This window comes from Pantherophis guttatus, chromosome 7, assembly GCF_059756535.1.
Source record: "Pantherophis guttatus breed Tessera chromosome 7, ASM5975653v1, whole genome shotgun sequence".
In the NCBI taxonomy this organism is placed as follows: Eukaryota; Metazoa; Chordata; class Lepidosauria; order Squamata; family Colubridae; genus Pantherophis; species Pantherophis guttatus.
Genome location: NC_142069.1, coordinates 8,030,171 through 8,057,248, shown reverse-complemented (window position 1 = coordinate 8,057,248; position 27,078 = coordinate 8,030,171). Strand labels below are relative to the sequence as shown.

General features: G+C 45.5%; 1 protein-coding gene across 46 annotated transcripts in view; it reads right to left on the bottom strand.

Annotated features, from left to right (window-relative positions):
• CELF2 (CUGBP Elav-like family member 2) overlaps positions 1-27,078 on the bottom strand; it is a 650,307-nt gene that overhangs the window by 363,812 nt on the left and 259,417 nt on the right. For 13 of the 46 annotated variants that reach the window (XM_087873610.1, XM_087873617.1, XM_087873612.1 and 10 more), the window contains exon 1: positions 3,238-3,779. The exons of 31 other annotated variants lie outside the window; for them this stretch is intronic. In XM_087873610.1, coding sequence (XP_087729736.1) covers positions 3,238-3,311 — 74 coding nt within the window. In that variant the 5' untranslated portion in view covers positions 3,312-3,779. Of the gene's footprint in view, positions 1-3,237; positions 3,808-27,078 lie in introns of those variants that run through there. 2 more of the 46 variants (XM_087873640.1, XM_087873619.1) reach the window with 2 other exon arrangements.

Sequence of the window (27,078 nt, the reverse complement as noted above, 5' to 3'; positions counted from 1 at the left end):
AACATTTTGCATTGATTATCTTTGTCGAGTGGCCATTCCAAACAAGGACCAATCTATGCAGCTCCTTCAGTAAATTCCATTTCTCCGTTATGATGAGATCACATAATAAGATCACCCCCCAAAAACAGAAAAGAAAAGAAAAGGAAAACAAGATAGAAGAATTGCCACAGATATAGTTTTGTGCTTTTTCACCACAGAGTGGGAGGGAAACCAAGGGCAATAGCTTTATCAGAGCAAAATATAACTTTGGCTTATTTTCAACCGGCGGCATAGAACGAGTGTACCGTAAGTCAATAATAATAACAATAATAATGAGAATGATAATAATAATAGCAACAAAAATGCCAAATCCACCCTAAACATCTGGCTAACTATGCAACCGACCATAATAACAGCTTTGAAATAACTGTGGTTTCTCGAGAAATCTTTTCAAACACCACCAAAGGCTGGGAAACCAATTTTTGGGAAGAACATGGTGCCCTGGGTCAATTAAGGAAGCATTTCCATAAATTGAAGTCGGCCGTCCACAAACCACTATAGAGAGACCAGGGTTCAGAGAGGTTTATTAGCCATTATCATATTTTTTTTTTTTTTATGACTAACTTGAGAGCTGCAGAGAAGGTTGTGTAAGCCGAAGTGTGGAAGAATATAAAAAAAAAAAAATCAAGGATTTGTGTTTTGATGTTCCTTCTACTTACTGCTTGAGAGTTTTGATCTTCCATTCATGGATGAAAGATAATAAACACCCCTCATCTGTCAAGACCTTAGCCAACGTTACAGGGAATCTGGACCCGCTAAAATATCAGTTCTAGAAACCCCAATAAACTCAGTAACCTCAATCCAGGATTATCTGACTCTGAAAAACATAAGGGACCAATCAAGGATACAAGTGTATTTTCCACAATGCATTTGAAAGAAAGAAAGATCACTGTTATTAAATAAGAATTTTCTCTCTCTCTCTCCCCCCCCTCCTTTTAACAACTTGGCAATCTGCAGCTGCTAAAACAGATGGCTATTTCAGAAATAGCTCTTCTCCGAGACTCTTTGAACTGCAAGAAATCCAATGCTTTTGCGAAGCCGTTGGCCACGGGTGGGGGTAAGGGACACGGGCGGAGAATCAAGATGTTGTAACTCTGAATGAATTTAACAATGTGACCAAGACTAGATCATGTGAAGAAGCAGTAAAATACCCAAATTGTCATTTTGAGAACCATGCGCAAAGTTTAATTCAGTGTTACTCCCTTTAAGCATATTTTTTCCCCTCAAAGCATATCAGCCCAAGAACTCAATTTTGTAATAATACTAATAATAACTGTCAAGACAAGCATATGGTTTGGCTTTTTTTTTTCTTTCTTTTCTTTTTTCTTTCTTTCTTTTTTCCTCTCTCTCTTTTTCATTCCTCCCTCCTTCCTCCCTCCTTCTTCCCTTCTTCCCTTCCTTCTTCCCTTCCTTCCTTCCTTCCATCTCCTTCTTTCCTTCCTTCCTTCTTCTCTCCCTTCCTTCCTTTTCTCCTTCCTCCTTCCCTCCCTCCATTCCTTTTCTCCTTCCTTCCTTCTTCCTTCCTACCTTCCCTCCATTCCTTTTCACCTTCCTTCCTTCCCTCCCTCCATTCCTTTTCTCCTTCCTTCCTTCCCTCCCTCCATTCCTTTTCACCTTCCTTCCGTCCTTCTCTCCATTTCTTTTCTCCTTCCTTCCTTCCTTCCTTCTTCCTTCCCTCCCTCCATTTCTTTTCTCCTTCCTTCCTTCCTTCCTTCCCTCCCTCCATTTCTTTTCTCCTTCCTTCCCTTCCTTCCTTTCCTTCTTCCCTCCCTCCATTCCTTTTTTCCTTCCTTCCTTCCTTCTCTCTCTCTTTCCTTCTTTCTCTCTCTGTCTCTCTCTCTCTCTCCTTTTTGGTTTTAAAACGCAGGGCTTTTTTCTTGTTTTGAGAAGACTCAGAAAGAGCACTTTTCTCAACAAGAGCCAGCCTCCGATGCATCAAAGTTTAAGACCAACAACAACAACAACAACAACAACAACAACAACAGGGGTGGTGAGGGGGGGGGAAGAATTAAGCCAGGCTTGTTTGTCTTCTTCAAATTCCAGCAGACAGCATTTCTCAACAGATCTTGCCATCCTTTTTCATTTTCCCACTCCAGGAAAATCCCCTTCCTAACTATCAACACTCTTTAACATTCTGCAGAATCAAGAACGGGGTCAAACTGCCTGATCTAATTTCTCTTCCACACTGTCACAAAAACCAGGTCAATATTATTATTATTATTATTTATTTATTTATTTATTTATTGGCATTCGCAGGCAGTTGATCCCCATAACTAATTTACTGTTTGCTGGGGTTGGTTTTTTTTCTTTTTTCTTTTTTCACCCCTTCCTGAATCTGAACTGACGACTGCATATTTATTTATTTAGATGCCGAAGGGATGCTAATCTTGTAGAGGCATTTGGAGTGCATTTTAAAGCATGCTTTTTTTTTTGGTTGTTGGTTTTTGGGTTTTTTTTGCAAAATTCTTCTTTTCTTTCTTTCCCCGTCTCCTCCTCCTCCTCCTCCTTCCATGCTCTTCTCCCCATCATTTAAGTAGAAATAAAACCCTACTTCTTCCTCTCTCTCTCTCTCTCTCTCTCTCTCTCTCTCTTTCCCTCCACCCCATCTATCCCCAGCTATCTTTAGAAACAGCGTTCCTGATAGAGATACGTTACCCATCCAACGTTCAGGGGCTTTTTGGGGGGAGTGGGGGAAAGAGAGAGAGAGAGAGAGAGAGAGAGAGAGAGAGAGAAGGCAGTCAAAGCCGGGTGGGGTGTGGGATGGAGGGGGGGGAAAGAGAAGAAGGGGGGGAGATGGACGCGCAAACACACACACACACACACACCACACACATTTACACACCCATCCATCCTCCCGCGCGTCGGAACCCAGGCAAAGAATTTGCAAAGGGACGAAAAATCCTTCCTTGCAACGCGCCCCCCCCCCGCGCCCCCCCCCCCCACAACCATCGGCTCGCGACCTCCGCTTAGTTGCCTCGGCGGGAGCGAAAGGAGGGAGTGGGAAGGCAAAAAAAAAGAAAAGAAAAAATAAAGGCTTTTGTTTACGGAGCCCCTCCAGGAAAGGCACCACGGACCAGTCGTCCCCCCCCCCAAAAAAAAAGAAGAAAAGAAAGAAGGAACCCCCCCAAAAGATGAAGACCCCCGTGAGGGGAGGGAGGGAGGGAGGAAAGCCCAGCCGGGGTTCAAGTCAGTACTTACATTCTGTCAGAAACTAACAGGCGGCTGTCGACCATCATCTCTGGCAGAAAATCCAGCTTGAATGAAGAAGTCATGTCCCTTCCCTTCTTTTCTTTCTTTCTTTCTTTCCTTCCTTCCTTCCTTTCTGTCTTTCTTTTTCTTTTCCTCCTTCTCTCTCTCTCTCTCTCTCGTTTGGATCAAAGGCAACCCCCTCCCTTGGCTCTATTCCTGCAACCCCTTTTCTTTCCTTCTTCTCCTCCTTCTTTTTTTCTTCTTCTTCTTCTTTTTTCTTCTTCTGCTCTCCTTCTTCTGCACGCCGCTCCGGCTTTTGGCCAAAGAGGAGGAGGAGGACGGCGGCGGCGGCGGCGGCTCCTTGCTGGCTCGGCGGCTCCGACAGCAGCAGCTCTCCTCTGGCCACGAGACAGGTGCGGGAGGCCTCCCAAGGCAACAGTGAGAGCCGCCACTTGTCACATTCTCTCCCCCTCTTCGCCTCCGCCAGCCCCGCTCTGGACTCCGCCGCTCGGCAACTGTCTGTACAGCGCCAGGTGCTGAGAACGGGAGGCGGAGTTCCTTTTCTCCCCCCCCCCCCCACTGCAGCGAGATTTTAACCCCTCACGCCCCAAAAGGGCCGCCCGCCCCCCCTCCCCCAGGTCTCCCCGCCCGACAGGCAGCCAGGCACGTCGGGCAGCCCTGGGTTTCGACGGAGGGAGGAAGGAACGAGAGAGAAGAGAAGGGAAGGGAAGGGAAGAGAAGAGAAGAGAAGAGAAAGGAGAAAGGAAAGGGAGGAAGGAAGAGAAGAGAAGAGAAGAGAAGAGAAGAGAAGAGAAGAGAAGAGAAGAGAAGAGAAGAGAAGAGAAGAGAAGAGGAAGGAGAAAGAAGGAAAGGGAGGAAGGAAGAGAAGTTGAAGGGGAGAAAGGAGAAGGAAAAGAAGGGAGGAGAGGAGGAGGGAAGAAGGAACGAGAGGGAGAAGAGAGAAGAGAAGAGAAGAGAAGAGGAAGGAGAAAGAAGGAAAGGGAGGAAGGAAGAGAAGTTGAAGGGGAGAAAGGAGAAGGAAAAGAAGGGAGGAGAGGAGGAGGGAAGAAGGAACGAGAGGGAGAAGAGAGAAGAGAAGAGAAGAGAAGAGAAGAGAAGAGAAGAGGAAGGAGAAAGAAGGAAAGGGAGGAAGGAAGAGAAGTTGAAGGGGAGAAAGGAGAAGGAAAAGGAGGGAGGAGAGGAGGAGGGAGGAAGGAACGAGAGGGAGAAGAGAGAAGAGAAGAGAAGAGAAGAGAAGAGAAGAGGAAGGAGAAAGAAGGAAAGGAAGGAAGGAAGAGAAGTTGAAGGGGAGAAAGGAGAAGGAAAAGAAGGAAGGAGGAGGAGGAGGAGGAAAGAAGGAATGAGGGAGGGAGAAGAGAAGAGGAAGGAGAAAGAAGGAAAGGGAGGAAGGAAGAGAAGTTGAAGGGGAGAAAGGAGAAGGAAAAGGAGGAGGAGGAAGGAAGGAACGAGAGGGAGGAGAGAAAAGAGAAGAGGAAGGAGAAAGAAGGAAAGGGAGGAAGGAAGAGAAGAGAAGAGAAGAGAAAGGAGAAAGGAAAGGGAGAAAGGAAGAGAAGAGAAGAGAAGAGAAGAGAAGAGAAGAGAAGAGAAGAGAAGAGAAGAGAAGAGGAAGGAGAAAGAAGGAAAGGGAGGAAGGAAGAGAAGTTGAAGGGGAGAAAGGAGAAGGAAAAGGAGGGAGGAGAGGAGGAGGGAGGAAGGAACGAGAGGGAGAAGAGAGAAGAGAAGAGAAGAGAAGAGAAGAGAAGAGAAGAGAAGAGAAGAGAAGAGAAGAGAAGAGAAGAGGAAGGAGAAAGAAGAAAAGGGAGGAAGGAAGAGAAGTTGAAGGAGAAAGGAGAAGGAAAAGAAGGAAGGAGGAGGAGGAGGAAAGAAGGAATGAGGGAGGGAGAAGAGAAGAGAAGAGGAAGGAGAAAGAAGGAAAGGGAGAAAGGAAGAGAAGTTGAAGGGGAGAAAGGAGAAGGAAAAGAAGGAAGGAGGAAGGAAGGAACGAGAGGGAGGAGAGAAAAGAGAAGAGGAAGGAGAAAGAAGGAAAGGGAGGAAGGAAGAGAAGAGAAGAGAAGAGAAGAGAAAGGAGAAAGGAAAGGGAGAAAGGAAGAGAAGAGAAGAGAGAAGAGAAGAGAAGAGGAAGGAGAAAGAAGGAAAGGGAGGAAGGAGAGAAGAAGTTGAAAGGGGAGAAAAGAGAAGGAAAAGGAGGGAGGAGAGGAGGAGGGAGGAAGGAATGAGAGGGAGAAGAGAGAAGAGAAGAGAAGAGAAGAGAAGAGAAGAGAAGAGGAAGGAGAAAGAAGGAAAGGGAGGAAGGAGAGAAGAAGTTGAAAGGGGAGAAAGGAGAAGGAAAAGGAGGGAGGAGGAGGAGGAAAGAAGGAACGAGGGAGAGAGAAGAGGAAGGAGAGAAGAAGTTGAATAGGGAGAAAGGAGGGAAAAGGAAGGAGGAGGAGGAGGAGGGAAAAAGGAATGAGAGGGAGGAGAGAGAAGAGAAGAGGAAGGAGAAAGAAGAAAAGGGAGGAAGGAAGAGAAGTTGAAGGGGAGAAAGGAGAAGGAAAAGGAGGGAGGAGAGGAGGAGGAAAGAAGGAATGAGACAGGGGACAGAGAAGAGGAAGGAGAAAGAAGGAAAGGGAGGAAGGAAGAGAAGTTGAAGGGGAGAAAGGAGAAGGAAAAGGAGGGAGGAGAGGAGGAGGAAAGAAGGAACGAGAGGGAGAGAAGAGAAGAGGAAGGAGAAAGAAGGAAAGGGAGGAAGGAGAGAAGAGGTTGAATGGGGAGAAAGGAGGAGGAAAAGGAGGGAGGAGAAGGAAAGAAGGAATGAGAGGGAGAGAAGAGAAGAGGAAGGAGAAAGAAGGAAAGGGAGGAAAGAGAGAAGAGGTTGAATGGGGAGAAAGGAGAAGGAAATAGAGGGGGGAGGAGGAGGAAAGAAGGAACAAGAGTGGGGAGAGAAGAGAAGAGGGAGAAAGAAGGAAAGGGAGGAAGGAAGAGAAGTTGAAGGGGAGAAAGGAGGAGGAAGGAAGGAAGGAAGGAAAAAGGAGGGAGGGTGGGAGGGAGGGAGGAGGAGAAGGAAAAGGAAGGATAGGAAAGGGGAAGGGGAGGAAAACGGAAAGAAAAGTAGAAAGAAGGAAAGGGAGGATGGAGAGTGGAAGTTCAAGGGGAGAAAGGAGGAGGAGGGAGGAAGGAAGGAAAGAAGGAAGGGGAGGGGAGGGAGGGAGGGGAGGAGGAAGAGGGAAAGTGGAGGTAGAGGAAGAGGAGAGGAACAGGAGGGAGAAGGAGAATGAGAAGGGGAAAGAAGAAGAAGAGGAAGGAGGAGGAGGAGGAGAAGAATCTTCCTAAATTTGGTTCTCCAGGTTGGGTTTTCAAGGGAGAACAGCCTCTAACTCTGGAAGGACTGCAAAGCAGCCAGGGGTCTGGACTCTGCAAGAGGAACCCTCGGAGGGGAAGAATTTTAAAAGGTTGGAAAAACAAAACCGTCCTCAAGAGAAGCTTTTTCTTCACCCCTTCTTTCTCCCTCCTCCCTTTCCTTCTCCCTCTCTCTCTCTCACACACACACACAAACACACAATCAAATGAGTTCCTTTCATGGCGTGACTGCCTCAGTCCCTTTGCAAAACTCAGCTTCGTAGAAATTTAGAAATCAGGACACCAAAATCAAAAGCGTCTTTATGAAGCGAAGGGAAAGTGGTCATGGGCTGATTGATATCAAAAGGATGACAGGCATTTTGGGGGGAGTGGGGGGGGGCGAACTTGGCCACGCTGCATGCCTCTCTTTAGGACCCTCAATTATACATGGATAATAAACTCAGAAACTATATTATTCGAGTCGTAGCTGGGTTGAAAATCTAGTAAAGTTGTTAAAGAATGTTTTTTTTCCTCCGGTGTCTCAGAACATTTTAGCATTTGCTGCTTGAGATGATGAGACTAATGTTCTTAGAAGAAACTTGCAGCCAAGGCTAATTCGACAAGAAAAAAAAAATATTTGTCATTAAAGGTTCTTTCAGACCCACAAATTTATGGTTCTGTTTCCAGGGGACTTAAATGCTGATTCTTCTACAGCATATACCAAGGAATCATGAAGGACCAGCAATTTCTATGCGGATCATTCCAATAATGAGACAGATCATTATTTTAAACAGATGTCTCTTTCCTTCGCATAAATTCAGCAAACTGCCTTTTAGAAAATATTATATATATATATATATATATAATATATATTCTCACCCCTCCTAATCAAAATAACTATATGAAGCTTCACAATCCACCCAGTACGAGATTAGCCGAAAACTTTTTTAAAAATAGTTTTTCCCCCTCTCTTTTTATTTGGTTTAAAAACCAGCCGCCTTCAAAACAGTTCTTTATAGATGAATAGAACAATTTTCAACTAAACTGTAATTCGCTACCAACATTTCAATTCTTCATCCGAGCAAATTTATCTCCGTATGATTACATGGTTATAGAGTTGCAGGGAACATTATGTAATTTCAAAACGTAGGCTGAAAGTAACACTATTTTTTTTTTTAAACAGCCCAAAAACCTTGCTGAATATTCCGATTGTTTCAATCTAATCCTGTAGCCTTTTGTTTTAACCGGAATTTGTTTGACCCTTCTTTGACCCGGTATCACTGGGATGCTAAAATCCCGAATTTTGCACCAGAAACCGCCAATCAAATGAAAACAGTGAGGTAAAAAACAAACAAACCTCGATGTGCCTTCAAGACCATCGGAAAACTATGGATATAACCTCCAATCAATCAACCAATTAAAATTAAAATTAAAAGCCCTTTAGCCTCAACTCATAGAATGGGGAAAAAAATAGAAATGAATGTTCTTTTGCGCACTGCCATATATGCACTTGCTTGTACGAATGGACGTGGAGGATTTTTATATCCGACATAATTGGCCAAATTAGCCGAAATACTTGATAAATTCCTGCAACAATGAAGCTGTGATACCATTAAGAGCTTCTCTGGTGCATTTATGTTCTACGCAGCGTTCTTCTATCTAAAACACTCGCTCCCGTATTTAAAAAAACACATCCTATGTGATAGTTTCATTGGCTGTTGTTACCAACCTGTATAAGTTATTTACTCGTACAGCATCGTCAATCAATCCATCAGTGGTCCTGTGGAACAATTTAAGCCTCAAAGATGGCTTAGTTGCTGCTTTGCAGAGTGTGGCATGTGGATTTTCACAAAATGAGGAACAGCCATGGGAGGAGATGGGAAAGGATGAACAAGGATATCGAAATAAATGTAATATTTATAAGGGCGCCATTTCCAAAGGTGTTGAGGCTATTGGGTTAAACCAAGAGCTTTCTCAGAAAGTTAGGAATTCAGTACTGCCTTAACTGTGCTGGACAAAAATCAGAGCAGAGGTGGGTTTCAGCAGGTTCTGACCAGTTCTGGAGAACCGGCAGCGGAAATTTTGAGTAGTTCGGAAAACCGGTAAATATCACCTCTGACTGGCCCTGCCCGCATCTATTCTCTGCCTCCCGAGTCCCAGCTGATTAGGAAGAAATGGGGATTTTGCAGTAACCTTCCCCTGGAGTGGGGAGGGAATGGAGATTTTACAGTATCCTTCCCCTGAAGTGGGGTGGGAATGGAGATTTTACCATATCCTTCCCCTGCCACTCCCACCAAGCCACGTCCACCAAGCCATGCCATGCCCACCAAGCCACACTCACAGAACCGGTAGTAAAAACATTTGAAACCCACCATTGAATCAGAGCCTTCGCTATTGCCATAGCAAACATGATTACAGCGAGCCTATGGCACGCTTGCCAAAAGTGGCACATGGAGCCAACTCTCCGGGCACGCAGAGCCATTGCCCGTTGCTCCTCCGGGTTCCGGTGTGCTGGCCGGCTGGTTTTCATGCACACGGGAGCGCTGGAAACCGGAAGAGCAGCAGCCCTGCGTGCATGCAGGAAAATGTTCTTCCGGTTTCTGGCACATGCATGTGCACCGGCCAGCTGGTATTCTGATTTCTGGTGCACATGAACGTGAGAAGACCAGCTGGCCAGTGCACATGCATTTGCTGGAAACCGGAAGATCATCTTCCTGGTGCATGTGTACTGGGCAGCTGCTGTTCCAGTTTCCGGCATGTGCACACGCCCCCATTTCGCCACTCGAATCCATGAGTTCTAATGGGTAATATACGTAATATTTATTGTGGATTTGAGTCAGTTTTGACACCTGGCAACTGCCTGGACAATTCAATGCAGATTTCTTGGCTTGATGTTTTGGAAGGCCTGAGAGAGATGGACCAGTCCACGGTCACTCAGCTGGCTTTAAACCTAACAGAGGAGTAGAACTTCCAGTCTCCTGCTTTGTAGCTGGATGCTTTGAACCATCACACCAAACTGGGACTCCAATGGCTAATATACAAACAGCAAAAAGTTAGATTCGCCCTGTCTGATGAAAATTGTTGCGCCTAGAACCCAGAAGCAGAAATAGGTTTATCTTATCACAGAAGCCCATAGCAGGGGTGAAATGCTCCCAGTGTCAAGTTTCTGAAAGATGCCCTAATTAATTCATGAGTCATGATCCAAACTTCAAAGGAAATATAGTCATTTATTAGGAGCAACATTCCGGCAATACTGGGATGCAGTTAGGACTGATCCTACGTAGATTTATGTTCCCCTATGACCCTGTCTCTCCCCTCCTCTCTGGCCATGTCATAAATCACATTCTCCAATTAACTACTTTGGCTGGCTGTGAAACTTAACGCCCTCCTTCTGATTGCGGTCAGAAATAATGTATGGAATTCACTTCAGTTCTCCCTCCCTCCTGCTCATGGCAACTTGAAAGCTTTGCAAGTTGACACCCAGATTGGACCAGATCGCCTGATCCAGTAGCGATATTGGCTGGTGGTTCGGTGATCCAGTAGCAATGGCGGAACGAAGCTCTGCCCATCTGCCCGGGTGTCATTACTTCCTGGTTTTATTCGCTTGTGCGAGCGCGTGGTGCGTGAGCTTCCGAACCGGTAAGGAAGGTAAGTAGATTTCACCCCTGGCCCATAGGTATAGTAACTTGAACCAAATCTTGTTTCACGTCTTTGCACTTAAGCTACGAAAGAGTATATTTGACAATTAACCTAACATTGGGGACAAGGCTTATGAGCACCCCTAAATCCTTGCCTTTGTGTGAGCAAATGAACTTTGCTTCATTAGATTAGGACCTACCACCACAAAGGAATATAATAAAAACAAGACAAAATATACAAGAGGCGGAAAATGTATTCATGGTTGAACAAGAAGATAAAAATGTTCTCTCTCTTTTTTTGGCCTGATGTTTCCATTAACAACATAGCTGTCAAAGAAGGGGATCTGTAAGAGAAGAGATATTAATAACAGAGTAACAGAGTTGGACGGGACCTTGGAGGTGGAACCCTGCTCAAGGTGGAATGTTCTTTTAGTACTTCATGGTATTCTAGCAAACTGGCATAATTCAGTCATATGGGAAGCTTGGATGGATCACAGTGAAGAACAGAACCACCCGGGGTGGGATTCAAAACTGCCCGGTTGCTGGATGGGTGTGGTATATGGTAGGCATGGCCTACTTGGCCTCCTGCACCACAGCGGGGGAGGGGGGGCATTTTCACCCTCCCCAGGCTCCGGAGGCTTTCCTTGAGCCTCCAGGATGCCAGGTAAATGCAGCGCCCACACGGAGGCTCTGGGAGGGAAAAAACAGCCTCCCCCAAGCTCTGGAGGCCAGAAACAGCCCCATTTCTGGACTTCCGGAACTTCCAAGAGACCCGTTTTTTGCCCTCCCAGAGCCTCCGTGTGGGCGCTGCACTTACCTGGCATCCAAAATGGGCCACGTGGAGACTCCTGGGAGGGGTGGGGTGGGCGGGGCCAGACAGACCTTGCAACTACCAGTTCGGCGAACCAGATGTAAAATTAGCACCCGGTTTGCTCGAATCGGTCCAAACCGGCTGGATCCCACCCCTGAAACCACTTCCCCCAAACCTGGAAGTCTTCACACGAGGATCTAGAATCAGAATGGCCGTACTTCAGGTTGGAGAATCAAAATAGAGGGAGCTAAACATACTTCAGCTCGAAGAATTCCATTCGGAATGACAGATCCCGCACTGGCAAGATCAGAATTTAATTATCCACAACCTTCACACTTACTGAATGTTCTGACATAATTGCCAGCTCAAAACTACATACCAAGTGCATTTAAAATGTATGGTTGGAGGATGGGAACTTTCGAAAAACACATCTCCCAAAATAAAATATAGCTCAGCTGTCTTGAGATTTTTTTTTCTTTCTTTCTTTCTTTTTTTTGGATAGCTGTGCAGAGTTTTCAATGTAATGGATGAAAGAAGAGTGGGGCAGAACGCAGGAAATGACACGGCACGGAGGGAGTCTGGTTCCTTCATTCATGCCAAGGAAGCATGGATAAATATCACGCATTCAAGTCTACAGGAGGCTATTAGCATACCAGCAGGGGTGGGATGCTGGGCGTTCGGGAGAATCTCTAGCTAAGTTTCTGTGTAGTTCGGAGAATCCTCAAATCCCACTCCTGGATGGTCCTGTTCACCCTGCCCCTCCCCTCCCCGGAGTCCCCACATGGCCAGTTTTGGATGTACGTAAGTGCAGGGCACACATGGAGGCTCGGGGAGAGTGAAAAATGGGACTACCAGAAGTTCAGGAAGGCTGGAAACGAGGCCGTTTCTGGCCTCCGGAGGGCCTCCGGAGTGCTGGGGAAGGCCGTTTTCGCTCTCCCAGAAGCTCAAGGAAAGCCTCCGGAGCCTGGGGAGGGCAAAAATGCCCCCCCCCCACTATGGTGCAGGAGGCCGACTAGGCCACGCCCACCATGGCCACGCCCAGCCAGCAACTGGGCAGAGAACCCCTTGCTAAAATTTTTGAAGCCCACCCCTGCATACAGGTATGGCAGTCCTCACCTTATGATCACAACTGAGCCCAAAATTTATGTTGCTAAGCAAGACAGCTGTTAAGTGAGTATTGCCACATTGATCGAGCTTTCTTGTCACAATTGTTAAGTTAGTAACCCGGTCGTTAAGTGAATCTGGCTTCCCCATTGACTTTTGCTTATCGCAAAAGGAGATCACATGGGGATCCCGGGAATGTGGCAACCTCCATAAATATGAATCAGTTGCCAAGCTTCTGAATTTTGATCACATGACCATGGAAATACCAGGGATGGTCGTCAGTGTAAAAAACGATTGGAAGGTTTTTACATGTTGTTGTAACTTCAAATGGTCACTAAACCCTAACCCTAACGCTGTATTGCAGAACAGCTATATCTGCTGTGAGCTCCGCATGGGCATCAGGAAGGGCATCCAGCCAGGAAATGCTGTATTGGAGAACAGCTATATTATGGTATATTATGTCAATGTGCAGGTGAGAGATGTATTCCTGTTGCAGGAAGGGAGGGAACAGGAGATCCACCACATGTTGCAGAATTAAAACCATTTTATAATGCCTTGGTAAGACCACACTTGGAATATTGGACCCAGTTTTGGTTGCCACAACATAAAAAAGATGCTGAGAGCGCAGAGAAGCACAACAAAGATGATTAGGGGACTGGAAAGTAAAACATGCGAAGAACGGTTGCAGGAATTGAGTATGTCTAGTTTAATGAAAAGAAGGACTAGGGGAGACGTGATAGCACATGCCACAAAGAAGAGGGAGTCAAGCTATTCTCCAAAGCATCTGAAGGCAGGACAAGAAACAATGGATGGAAACTAATCAAGGAGAGAAGCAACCTCGAACTAAGGAGAAATTTCCTGACAGTTAAAACAATTAATCAGTGGAACAACTTGCCTCCAGAAGTTGTGAATGCTCCAATGGTGGAGATTTTAAGAAGAGACTCGACAACCCTTTGTCTGAAATGGTCTAGTGTCCCTTGCTTGAGCAGGGGGGGATGGACTAGAAGACCTCCAAGGTCCCTTCCAACTCTGTTATTCCTTTATTAAAAGCCATCTGCCAGGCTGCTGGGAGTCCTACTTCAGGAACAACAGGAGAGTTAAATGTTCTCCTCCTCTCCCATTATTGATTTCCCAACATAACCACAGATGGCATTTTGAGCAGACCAGCGTTCCAAGAATAACCACCATTAATACCAAGCCAACTCAGTCTCATTCATCCAAGCTGACTGTGGTAGAAAAAAAAAAAAAAGAAAAGGTCTAAATGCCGGTGACAACATTCCCTCTTAAAATCTTAAAACTTTACCTGCCTACTGTGGTCCTCTAATGTCTCCCCTTGCAACAGAAGCCAAGGAAACCGTCCTTACTAAGGGTTCACACTCTCTTGCGCATATACGATGCTCATCACAGGCGAGATCAAAAAATCCCACGGGTGCTGCGGTGACATTTATACGTTTCCCTGCAGTCCTATTTCTGAATCTTTTACTGTGGCGATGACCTCATACACATCTCTCGGCTTGCCATTACAGCTTGTAACGACCATGTTTCCTGCTTATTAATCTCTTGTAATGATTGCGGTGGGCTTGTCTCATCAAGCAAATCAGTTAGCACATATTAGGATGATCACGAGCGGACGATATGCAGGCGATACGCTCAGAGGTGGGTTTCACATAATTTTACCACCGGTTCGCTGCGCACCGAAAATGTGAGCGTGCGCCAGTCGTGGGTTCCTCCCGGTTCGGTCCGGTTCGGCCGAGCCGGTAGTGGTGATGATATGACGTCACCGAACCGGTTCTTCCCCCCCGCCCTCCCCCCCAACCCCCCACGTTATTCTTACCTTTTATTTGGTCCCACCCCCAATCTATTGCTGCCTCCTGAGTCCCAGCTGATGACTAGAGGGAAAAAAACTGTTTAAACTCTTGCCGCGGGGCTTCAAAGGGCCGTCCTACAGCTGATCAGTGTTAAAAGCAAACAAATGAGTCGGGTCGTAAGTGCGAGGACTGGTCGTAAGTGTGAGGACCTTCCAGAAATGACTCTGACCAGCTAGCCACGCCCACATAGTCACATGACCTCCAAGCCACACCCACAAAATGAGCCACGCCCACAGAACCGGTAGTAAAAAAAATTAGAACCCACCCCTGGTGTGCGCCCCTTCTGGAAATGCGCACAGCCTTCCGTGCATGTGCTTTGCTCGTGCGCGCAGCTTGAATACATGCACGCGGCTTAGAAAATGTGGCTAAATAGGACGGCATAGCACCGGGGCAGGTAGGTGGGCAGGCGGATGAGTGAGCGGGTCCACCCACAGGTCGGCACTACCGGTTCTCCCGAACTGGTCTGAACCGGCTGAATACCACCACTGGATACGCTATTTATGTGCAGTCCAGTGGTGGGTTTCAAATTTTTTTACTACCAGTTCTGTGTGTATGGCTTGGTGGATGTGGCATGGATTGGTGGGCGTGGCTTGGGCGTGACAGAGGAAGGATACGGTAAAATCTCCATTCCCTCCCCACTCCAGGGGAAGGATATTGCAAAATCTCCATTCCCACCCCATTCCAGGGGAAGGATACTGTAAAATCTCCATTCCCTCCCCACTCCAGGGGAAGGATACTGTAAAATCTCCATTCCCTCCCCACTCCTAGGGGAAGGATATTGCAAAATCTCCATTCCCACCCCATTCCAGGGGAAGGATACTGTAAAATCTCCATTCCCTCCCCACTCCAGGGGAAGGTTACTGCAAAATCCCCATTTCCTCATGATCAGTTGGGACTCGGAAGGCAGAGAATAGATGGGGGCGGGGCCAGTCAGAGGTGGTATTTACCGGTTCTCCGAACTACTCAAAATTTCCTCTACTGGTTTTCCAGAACTGGTCAGAACCGGCTGAAACCCACCTCTGGTGTAGTCATTTGTGATTGAGATCCATGGATCCGTGGGAAGAATTTGAAGATGTGACTGTATGGCCAGCAGGAAGAGTTTGATGCTGCTGACCAACTGTGACCCTCCTTTGGCCTCAAGAGGTGATCACTGTGGCCAGAGTTAATCGCCCTGATGGATGGATCTGACAAGAGATCCATGTCCATTAAGCTGCTATGAGGCTACTGCTGAATTCCCTAGGGGGTATTTACCGTTCTCCAAAAATCATTTGCTAATCGCCACCAGTCGCTATTCCAAAACCCTACAAAATTCTTCTTCTGAAGCAAGAAGGAAGAATCAACCTTGGAAACCACAGTTCCCACAATCCCTTAATACTGGAACAGGCTGATGGGAATGGATATATGAATTTTATAGAGTCCAAAGTAATTTTTGTGTGTATGTGTGGACTTTTAAATCAGTTGATTTTCTTTTAAAACCCCTTTCTGTAATCCCTTGCATCAGGATGGAGTCAGGGTGACTGAATAGAACTGAGCGTTTACTGGCTGGATGCCCTTCCTGATGCCTATGCGGAGTTCGCAGCAGATATTTTCTCTTTGTGCCCAGAGAGAGAAATATCTGCCACTACCTAGGATCGAACTCACAGCCTCCTGATTGTGAGGTGAGAGCTCCACCTCTAGGCCACCACACTGCTCAGATTTGTCTCCTAAAATCTGTCTGGCTTGGTCCATTCGTTTTTCTTGACAAGATTTTGGAAGTGATTAGCCGTTGCCTGAGGGCTGGTCTCCAGCATGGCGTCTTGACCACTACATTAAATTGCTTCTCCAAAGTGTAATGTTTCACTGGGGATATTTTAAGAAATCCAGCTCCGTTCTTTCTTTCAAATTGCATCAGTCTGCTTTGTGCTAATATTGTCTACAGGGCAACACCATTTAAATTTGATTGGCGTCTCTGAGTACGGTAGAATGGACGCACTTTTTATTTTTAAAAAGTTATTTTTCAATAGATTGGTGTAATGGGCAAAGAGAATAACCTCGAGGGACAGGAGGTAAAAATTTTCAACCAAGACAAGGGTCAGATAAGAGAATTATGATTCTGGGCTAGAACTGTAATCTGAGAAAGCATCTCAGATTTGTAGTTCTCACAAAGGTAAAAGGAGGGAGGGAGAAACAGTCAGGAATTGCAAAAAAATGTTCCTTTAACCTTACAATCAATGCCATATCAGTTTTCATAGCTTTGGTTTTCTAGTCTGGCCTACCTTGAAGGCTGATGGTCAGGTTATCAGATCTGGAATGCAAAAATCATGGAAAACTCTTATTGAATTGCCACGAGGGAGACTCCTTACGCACAGTCACTCATACCCTCGTCACCTCCCGCCTGGACTACTGTAATGCTGTCTACATGGGGCTCCCCTTAAGGAGCACCCGGAGGCTCCAACTGGTTCAGAGTGCGGCCGCACGGGTGGTTATGGGAGCGACATGGCGTTCATATGTAACACCTCTCCTGCGCGAGCTGCACTGGCTCCCGGTGGTCTTCCGGGTGCGCTTCAAGGTTTTGGTTACCACCTTTAGAGCGCTCCATGGCTTAGGACCTGGGTACTTACGGGACCGCCTTCTGCCACCAGTAGCCTCTCACCGGCCAGTATGCTCACATAGAGAAGGGCTCCTCAGGGTGCCGTCGGCCAAACAGTGTCGACTGGCGGCCCCCAAGGGGAGAGCCTTCTCTGTGGGGGCACCCGTCATCTGGAATGAGCTCCCACCGGAGATACGGAGGATCCCGGATTCACGCACCTTCCGCCGTGCCCTCAAGACCTTTTTATTTCAACAGGCTGGCCTGGCCTAACTTCCCTTTTAATTGTAAATTTTAAATTTGTTTTAAAACATTAGGGGTGTTTTAATTTGTTGTGGGCCAAATTATTTAATGGGTTTTTATATTGTCTTTTAAATTTTGTAGTTTGTGTGTTTTATCTTTTTGGCTGTTCACCGCCCTGAGTCCTTCGGGAGTAGGGCGGTATATAAATTCAAAAAAATAAAATAAAAATAAAATAAAAAATAAAAATAAATCCAGATACCAATAAAGGAGAATATTTGTAGCGCAGGGCAGTGGTGAAATCTAAAATTTGTTACAACCGGTTCTGTGGGTGTGACTTGGTGGGGGTGGGGGTAATGTGACTGGGTGGGCGTGGCCAATTTTTTTTTTTACTTTTAAAACCATTTTTTACATGTAAAATCATGTAAAAAATGCTTTCAAAAGGCTCTGACGATCCCAGCTGAGTTGCCTGATCGGCAGAGGGTTTTTAAAAAAACCCTCTGCCGATCAGGCGACTCAGCTGGGATCGTCAGAGCTTGGATCGTCAGAGCCATTTAAAAGAAAAAAAAGCCTCTGATGATCGCACGGCTCAGCTGGGCATGGGGGGCGGGGGCAGGAATTTTTGCTACCGGTTCTCTGAACTGCCCGCCACCATCGCTACCTACTCGCCCAAGCCAGTCCGAACCGGGAGCATTTCACCCCTGGCTCAGGGTTGAAGTGAGTGTTGTGGTTTGTGGTGCTCTCTGAGCTTGGAATTGTTTTCTTGCAGACGGTTCATTACCAAACTAGATAACATCATCAGTGCTAGTCAGATGGTGTTACCTAATATGGGTTAGGAAACGCCTGCAAGAAAACAACCAAGCTCAGACAACACCAAAGATCCCTCAGTTATCCAGATTTTTGCAGTTTAGGTGGTAGCTTTATTGTTACGTTGCACTAGAAAATACCAGCATGGGCTGAAAAGGGAGATAGACAGAACAAAAGATTGACAGTAATTTTAGGTTCACCGTCAAAATAGCTGCAAGCTTAAAAGGACCTCTACAGCTCTGTCTCTTTAGAAATTAACTGGCCATTTCTCCAGAGTATGACTAATGTCGAGCTGCAAAAATTTAGGCCACCACTAGGAGGCAGAGACAAAGACAGCCTTAACTCTGCTGCCATCTAGCGGTCCTTTTGATTTCTGCCGCTCAGATTTATTAGTACTACGTACCTGAAAAATCTCACTGGTTCATGTTTAAAACCAGCACCAGGAACAGGAACAGTCCCCCTTTTTAATTCCAGCTATGCTGGCTGGGGAATTCTGGGAGCTGGAAGTCCTCAAGTCATAAAATTGCCAAGGTTGGAGACCCCAAAGTTTAAGAGAAACAAATTTTCATTTCACAGAATAACTATTGAAGAGTCCTGCTTTAACGAAGATACTAGGTTGGCTTCGGATAGGATGAGGAATCAGAAGGGAACATTTCAAGCTGTTCTTCCAGAAACGATAGATTTATGAAGGCCTTTTTAGACATTTTGGTTTCCAAGCCATTTAAATGCCATTGCCAGCCCTTTGAATCATACCCAGAAGCAAATTTCACATTATTGTTGGAAGGACACGGTGCAATACCAGTGTCCCTCAACCTGAGGGCTTCCAAATGTGTTGGAACTACAATTCCCAACCTTTCCAGGTGCACCGTATTGAGAGTCTTCAACTGGAAAATCAGAAATAGGCAAACCGCTACGATGCATATTGTTTTAAAAAAAACAAACAGTGAAACTCCAATCTCTCTGTGTACCTGACACTTAAAATATTAGCAGTTAGCATTTGTTTTTGCAGAAGAAGAATTTTTTCTAAAGAGCAGAAACATATTTCTAATACTTGAAGGAAACACACCCTTGTTGTTTTCTAGATTCACACAATATTTTTCCATTATAAACTTGTGCAGTTGGGCATTTCAACAAGTTCTTTTGCCTTCAATCCCATCTCATGTTCCTTAAGTTTCCCCAATAATCTTTTCTTCCTCCTCCTCCTCCTCCTCCTCTTTCCTCCCCTTCAACTTCCACTCTTCTTCCTCCTTTTCCTCCTTCCTCCTTTTTCTTTGTTCTTCCTCTCTTTTCCTTTCTTCTTTTTTCCTCCCATTTTCCTTCTCCTGCCTTCTTTCTTTTTTCCTCCTCCTTTTCCTCCTCTTTCCTCCCCTTCAACTTCCATTCTTATTCCCCCTTTCTCCTTTTTCTTCCTTCTTCCTCTCTTCTCCTTCCTTTTTTTCTCCCATTTTCCTTCTCCTGCCTTCTTCTTTCTTTTTTCCTCCTCCTCCTTTTCCTTCTCTTTCCTCCCCTTCAACTAATACTCCTCTTCCTCCTCTTCCTCCTTCCTCCTTTTCTTCCTTCTTCCTCTCTTCTCCTTCTTCCTTTTTTCCTCCCATTTTATTTATTTATTTATTTATTTATTTATTTATTTATTTATTTATTTATTTATTGCGATTTATATGCCGCCTTTCTCCCTAGGGACTCAAGGCGGCTTACAAAATGACAACTTCAATTTTCCTTCTCCTTCCTTTTTTCCTCTTCCTCCTCCTCCTCCTCCTCTCCCCTCCTCCTCCTTTTTCTGTGCTTAGTGTCAAGCCTTGCCAGTCCCAAGTCTTAAGATGTCTTAAACAGCGGTTAACTTTTTTTTCAACCCCTTTTTCCCCTGGAAGCAAATCCAAGAAATGAAGTAGATTTCCAAGAAAAATGTGTTTAAGATTGCAATGCCCCATTTCTAAGCCAATAAACCTAAGACTGCACAGCTACAGATTTCCCACAGCTCTGTAGTAGTAAAGTGTCCGAATTTATCCTCCTAATCTGTTTGAAAAGGGAAGCATTGCGGCTGCTACCAATCTCTGCAAAAGTATATATTTATCTCTTTCAAAGCAAAGAGTCCACTCACGGACAAATGCTGTGTCTACCGTAGATTCCCAAAGCCTGCTTTCTCCATCTCGTCCCCCAAATATCAAGCAGTTGCTGTTAATTTGATATCTCCTAGGAATGTCCCACAGCTCAGGACCATTCCCAGCCAACAACTATGTAATCTGGGAAGAGAGGCAGCATCCAGTTTCAGCTCAGGTTTGGCTGTAAATATGCCCTCTTCAGACACTTAAACGCCTTATTCAAGTTTTGGTTTACTGGACAGAAGGTTCCTAGGCCAGCTTAAGCAAGGACTGAGATTTGATTGCAATAATGAAGGTGCATGCCTACACCCAGAAGATTTGCCCCTTGCAGTGTATTAAAAAGCAAGAGCGATTTGTAAGTCTTTATAATTTTTGCATGTTTATATTGATAAATTTAATATAGAATAGAATAACAGAGTTGGAAGGGACCTCGGAGGTCTTCTAGTCCAACCCTCTGCTCAGGCAGGAAACCCTACACCACTTCAGACAAATGGTTATCCAAACTCATCAAAACCTCCAGTGTTGGAGCATCCAGAACTTCTGGAATCAAGTCGTTCCACTGATTAATTGTGCTAACTGGAAGTTTCTCCTCAATTCCAGGTTGCTTCTCTCCTTGATGAGTTTCCTATCCATTCCTTCTTGTCCTTCCTTCAGGGGCTTTGGAGAATAGCTTGACTCCCTCTTCTTTGTGGCAACCCCTGAGATGTTGGAACACTGCTATCATGTCACCCTTAGTCCTTCTTTTCATCAAATATATATGTAACTGAGGACAACACACACAAAAATGTATGCATGCATGTATATGTATATGTACCCTGTTTCCCCCAAAATAAGACATCCCCTGGGTTTTTGAGCGCATGGCAATAAGGCCAAGCGCTTATTTCAGGGTTCAAAAAAAATATAAGACAGGGTCTTATTTTCGGGGAAACACGGTATATGTATATGTATGTATATGTGTATGTGTATGTGTATGTATGTGTGTGTGTGTGTGTGTGTGTGTATGTATATGTATATGTATATGTATATGTATATGTATATGTATATGTATATGTATATGTATATGTATATGTATTAATGAGAAACAAACCTGGCCGACCACTAGGTCACAGACAAGGCAACAAATTGCAATAGCTGACAGGCTAACATCACCCCCCCACTGATAAGCAAGCTAGGAGGGAGGAAACAGTAGGAATCAAGCCTCCATCAGCCAGCATGATGACAGCAAAAACAACAGAAGTTGATTACAAGAGGGAGACGGCTAGAAGGGCCTATTACACGCGCAAGGGCTAAATTGATTAACGGCATATAAAGGCAGAGATCTCTGTAATGGTAGTTTAATACTCTGACAATGTCAGCAGATGGCTGACGAAAGCTTAGTTAAATAAAATTTTAATTCTTTTAAAATTTTAAAATCTTAAGTTCCGGAGTTCGCAGTATGTCTGCTTCTTTTTTTACTTATGTATATGTACATGTATATGTATATGTACATGTATATGTATATGTACATGTACATGTATATGGTACATGTATATGTATATGTATATGTATAGGTAGTCCTCAAATGACCACAATTGAGCCCCAAAATTATGTTGTTAAGTGAGAAATTTGTTAAGTGACTTTTGCCCCGTTTTACGACTTTCCTTGCCACATTTGTTAAGTGAGTCACTGCAGTTGTTAAAATACTAACTCGGTTGTTAAGTGAATCTGGCTTCCCCATTGACTTTGCTCGTCAGAAGGTCACAAAAGGGGATCACATGACTTCAGGACACTGCAACCGTCATAAATGTGAGCCAGTTGTCAAGCATCCGAATGTAAATCCCGTGACCATGGGGATGCTGCAACGGGCATAAGTGTGAAAAAAATGGTCATGTCACTTTTCTCCGAGGCGTTTTAACTTCGAACGTTCATTAAGTAAACTGTTGTAAGTCAAGAACTATCTGTATATTTATATATTTATTATTATTATTATAATACACACACACACACACATGCAGAGGTGGTATTCAACCAGTTCAGACCGGTTCGGGCGAACCGGTAGTAGCAAATTGCAGGTGGCTACTGCCCACCTGCCCGGCCACAATCCCATCCTATATCGCTGTGGTTTTGATGCTGCATGCATGCGTGAGCGAATTGCCGTGTTGTTTGACGTTGCATGTATGCACGGACGGTACATGCACACATTTCCAGCGCTGGGCAAGCCCATGGTGACAAAATGTGAAGCCCACCTCTCTCTCTCTCTCTCTCTCTCTCTCTCTCTCTCTCTCTCTCTCTCTCTCTCTCTCTCTCTCCCTCCCTCCCTCCCTCCCTCCCCCTCCCTCCCCCCTCTCTCTCTCCCTCCCTCCCTCCCTCCATCTCTCTTTCTCTCTCTCTCTCTCTCTCTCTCACACACACACACACAGTTCCTTCCAACTCTGCTAATCTACAAATCTCTTAAATTGTAGGCCTATTCCTCCTGTCTTTAAGAGTCAAGAGTTACTGCCTGTTCTTTCTCTCCGTGTTTTGGGGAGGAACCCGATTCGTGTTGACGTAACGGGTGTCCCTACTCTGAAAACTGCTGGTTCCTGCCCTACCAATTTGATTCCTTACACGGAACGCTGCAGGAAATGCCTTACACAACTGCCTTTCAGCTTCGTGCCTGCCTTCGACCCTTTGTCAGATTCATTTAAGTGTACTTTTTCCTTTATTTTTACATAAAAGGGGAAAATAGTTCCTTGCAGCAGGGGGAACCAAGAGACGTCAACGTTACGCTCTTTGCAAGAGTAGCCTAGTTACACATTTTCTATTTCTTTTTTTCCCTCCCCTTGTTCTTAAAAGGCCGCAAAGTGGTTCGGAAATCAAATTAATGACCTGGTAAAACATACATACAATAAATGCAATCAGGGAGATCAATTGGCAGCGATCCCATTAAAAAAAACCAACAAAGCCACGGTTGGTTAGTTAAAATGAGGGCCAGATGGAAGCAAAGCTTCGAACTTTATCTACCTTGCAATTATTTTGCGAGGCTGTTTGGACCAGAGAAAGAGCCGGAGTGATGAACTGTAGCTTTATGAACAGAAGCAAGCGTTTGCAACCTAAAGCAACTCAGCTCTTTCTTTTTATATATTAATAGGTGATAACGCGGCGTAGCCTGGGCATTTATGTATCCCAATCCTTACAGGCTTTTAAAAGTATATGTACAGTATACACATTATAAAGTAAAATCATACACAAAATCACTATAAGTCTTTGGGCCCCACCCCCTGTCCATCCGGCTGCCCACACTCACTGGTAACCATCATCCGGCACCCGGCGGCATTGGGGCTGCGCATGGCCGGCCACCACGGTAATCACCTGGGCCGGCACCCATCTGGCGGCAATGGTCCTCCGGAATGGCCCAGCAGGTGGTGCGTGGCCGCTACAGAAGGCCACCGGGACTGATCAGCTGGGCGGTGCGACTGCTATATTCACCCCGAGTGGTATTAGGGGTGTCTTTCCCCCCGCCCCCCCAGTATTTTTTTCCTGAGATTAAGTCATCTGTGTACTAAGTTTGGTTGAAATTGCTTGAGGCGTTCCAGAGTTATGCTGGAACATACACACACAGCCATATATTCTAATGGGCTGTGGACTCTACCTTGAAGAGCCTTGGTAGTACAGTGGTCTAAGGCACCCTGTTATTAAGCTGGTTATTAAGACCAGCTGCCTGCAATTACTGCAGGTTCGAATCTCGCCAAGGCTCAAGGTTGACTCAGCCTTCCATCCTTTCTAAGGTAGGTAAATTGAGGACCCAGTTGTGGGGGCAATAAGCTGACTTTGTATAAATATACAAAAGAATGAAGGCTATTGCTTAGCGCATTGTAAGCCGCCCTGAGTCTCCGGAGAAGGGCGGCATATAAATCTAAATAAAATAAAATAAAATAAAATAAAATAAAGGAAGAGTCTCAGACTGGACACCTGGAATGCAAAAGATATCTCAGTCCATAGAAGGAGAGAGAGCAGCCGTGGGGAAGCATTCCAGAAAGAACCCCCCTAGTTTTCTAGGGAGTAAAGGGGGACGGGGGGACGGAGAGAAATGCTCTCAGTCTCGCAAGATTCTGTTAACATAACCTTACAGAGAATAGACAAGAGTTACTGCAGATAGTCCTTGACTTACAACAGTCCATTTAGTGACGGTTCAGAGTTAACAATGGCACTGAAAAAAAGTGACTTTTCACTCTTACCGCCGTTTCAGCATCCCCAAGGCCATGTGATTTACATTCAGATGCTTGGCACCGGTTTACATTTATGATGGTTGCAGTGTCCCGTGTGTGTGTATGTGTCATGTGATTCTCTTTCGCGACCTTCTGACAAGCAAAGTCAATGGGGGAAGCCAGATTCACTTAACGACCGGGTTACTCACTTCATGACTGCAAGCGATTCACTTAGCCAAGGTGGCGAGAAAAATCATAAAATGGGGCAAAACTCACTTCACAAATGTCTCTCTTAGCAACCGAAATTTTGGGCTCAATTGTGGTCGTACGCCAAGGACTACCTGTATTCCTGGTTGTGCCTCTTATCTGGATTACCTTGAAGAGCTAATAATTATTATTATCGAAGGGCACACTTGGAATACTGCATTCAGTTTTGGTCGCCGTGTTGTAAAAAAGATGTTGAGACTCTAGAAAAAAAATAACTTAACAAATTGCCTCACTTAGCAACAGAAATTTCGGGTTCGATTGTGGTCTTACGTTGAGGGCTAACTGTACCGTTCAGGTGCCTTTAGTGCCTGATCACGGGAGTAATTTTCACATGATCTTTCTTTAATGGGCGCTGATGCCAAGAGTTAGGATTACAAATACAGAATCTTGAACACGTGGCTCAGTGGCTAAGACGCTGAGTTTTTCAACTGAAAGGTCGGCAGTTCAGCAGTTCGAATCCCTAATGCCGCGTAACGGGGCGAGCTCCCGTGACTTGTCCCAGCTTCTGCCAACCTAGCAGTTCGAAAGCACGTAAAAAATGCGAGTAGAAAAATAGGAACCACCTTTGATGGGAAGGTAACACGTTCTGTGTGCCTTTGGCGTTGAGTCATGCCGACCACATGACACGGAGACAGAGACGTCTTCGGACAGCGCTGGCTCTTCGGCTTTGAAACGGAGATGAGCACCACCCCCTAGAGTCGGGAACGACTAGCACATATGTGCGAGGGGAACCTTTACCTTTAGCAATATCTCCTTTATTAGCAAGTTCATTAATGGGCCTTTTGGAAGTTTTTAAATCTCTTCTTCTGGAATGTATGCTTGGTGGATCAAGTCACGGTTGAGGAGATAAGCCTGTGTAGTGATTCCCTCCACCTGCTACTCCTTTGCGTCTAAATATATTCTTCTCCCTTTCTCAGTCTTGGCACAAGTTCTGACATCACCTATGATGTATCGGTGAAATAAGAAAGGTCCTTGCTTGAATCCTGGGCATTTCTAGCTAGAGCTGATCCTGGTTCCAGTTGGAAATCTGAATTCCATCAACCAGGCCTCCTTAACAAGGCAGAAGTAGCTCCAGTTTGCCGAATCTGATACCCTTCAAGGTGATTGAGAATGGCAGAACTAATGTTTAAAACATCGGTGAACACTCAGCTAGGTGGATCAAAAGTTGGCTAAGCAAAAAAGTGGCTTTCTGTGTTCACTATTTCTGCCTTGAAGGAGGCCTTGATTCCCAGTCTTGCTCTTGTGTTGATTTGGCACTGTGACCATGTGAATCAGTGGTGATGGCTTAAAAAACACATACAGGAGGGAAAGGGGAAGGGGAAGGGGAAGGGGGAGGGGGAGGGGAGGAGAGGAGATGGTCTGTCCCCGTACCACACATGCACCCCCACAGACAGCCCAGAGTTAATAAGCCACACGACAAAACTCTTTGAAGATAAAGCTGGCAGCAACCCAGTGGCTAGTTGCCAATTCAGACTTTACTCACACAAAACAAAGATTAGACTGCAAGCATTCCGATAAACCTGGCAGAGTTTCCACAATACAAGGATTAATCCAAATGCAGTCCGATAAAGCAGGCAAAGTCCAGTAACACAGAGATCATGGGTTATTTCCAGTTTTTGCTCGTCACAAACTGAACCGGCCACCACACCCACATTTATACCCTGTGGGGTGTGGTCCAGTGACTCAGCTAATCTCTGGCACGCCTTCCCCTCTGCTGCGCACGCTTCTCCCTGCGCCTCTGCCGAGGGTCCAGCCAGCACTTATCTTCCTCGTCGCTGTCCACCTGTGGCTGCGGGGACGTGCTTGGCTCTGAGCCTATCGTTTGGCCTTCGGTGTCCTCCGGAGGCATTGCCAGAGAGGAGGGTCCTGGAGAGGGAGGCCTTGCCAACTCCTCTCCCTCACTCTCAGAGTCTGCATCTGTCAATAGCCCAGGCTCAGGCAATGGAGCCACAACAGGAGAGGAGAGGGAGGGAGGGAGGGAAGGAAGCAAGGAAGCAAGGAAGCAATAGCAATAGTTCTAACTTATATACCGCTTTACAGTGCTTTACAGCCCTCTCTAAATGGTTTACAGAGTCAGTCTATTGCCTCCAACAATCTGGGTCCTCATTTTACCTACCTTGGAAGGATGGAAGGCTGAGTCAACCTTCAGCCAGTGAGAATCAATCGGTCAAATTGCAGGCAGCTGGCAGTCAGCAGAAGTAGCCTGCAGTACTGCACTCTAACCACTGTGGAAGGAAGGAAGGAAGGAAGGAAGGAAGGAAGGAAGGAAGGAAGGGAGGGAGGGAGGGAGGGAGGGAGGGAGGGAGGGAGGGAATGGGAGGGAGGGAAAGAAGGAGAGAAGGGAGGGATGAAGGAAGGGGAGGGAAGGAGGGAGGGAGGGAGGGAGGGAGGGAAGGAAGGAAGGAAGGAAGGAAGGAAGGAAGGAAGGAAGGAAGGAAGGAAGGAAGGAAGGAAGGAAAACTCTAAGCACCTTTACCCCATAGTAATAAAATTCCCTATACCACCAGGCTTGAAATTTTAGGTCTGGATAGCCTCAAACTACGCCATCTATGTTCCGACTTATGTGTAGTTCATAAGTTCATCCTTTTATTTGTGCCAATTTTTTTTCATGTGTCCATGTCTATGTCTATACTGTTACTTGCTTCCTTGTACTTGTTGACAATTAAATAAAATAAATAAAAATAAATAAATAAAAAAGGAAGGAAGGAAGGAAGGAAGAAAAGAAGGAAGGAAGGAAAACTCTAAGCACCTTTACCCCCTAGTAACCCCAAGTATTTCCATACATATGTTCCAAGCTAATCATGCTTAGGCTTACTGCCCTAGTGAATTTATTGCTGAAGTGAGATTTGATATGCGAGTTCGAAACTAGCATTCATAGCCAGTACACACCCAGACCCTTAGTGCAAATTCAGCAGCACATGAATTATGGGCATATTGAATATATAGCA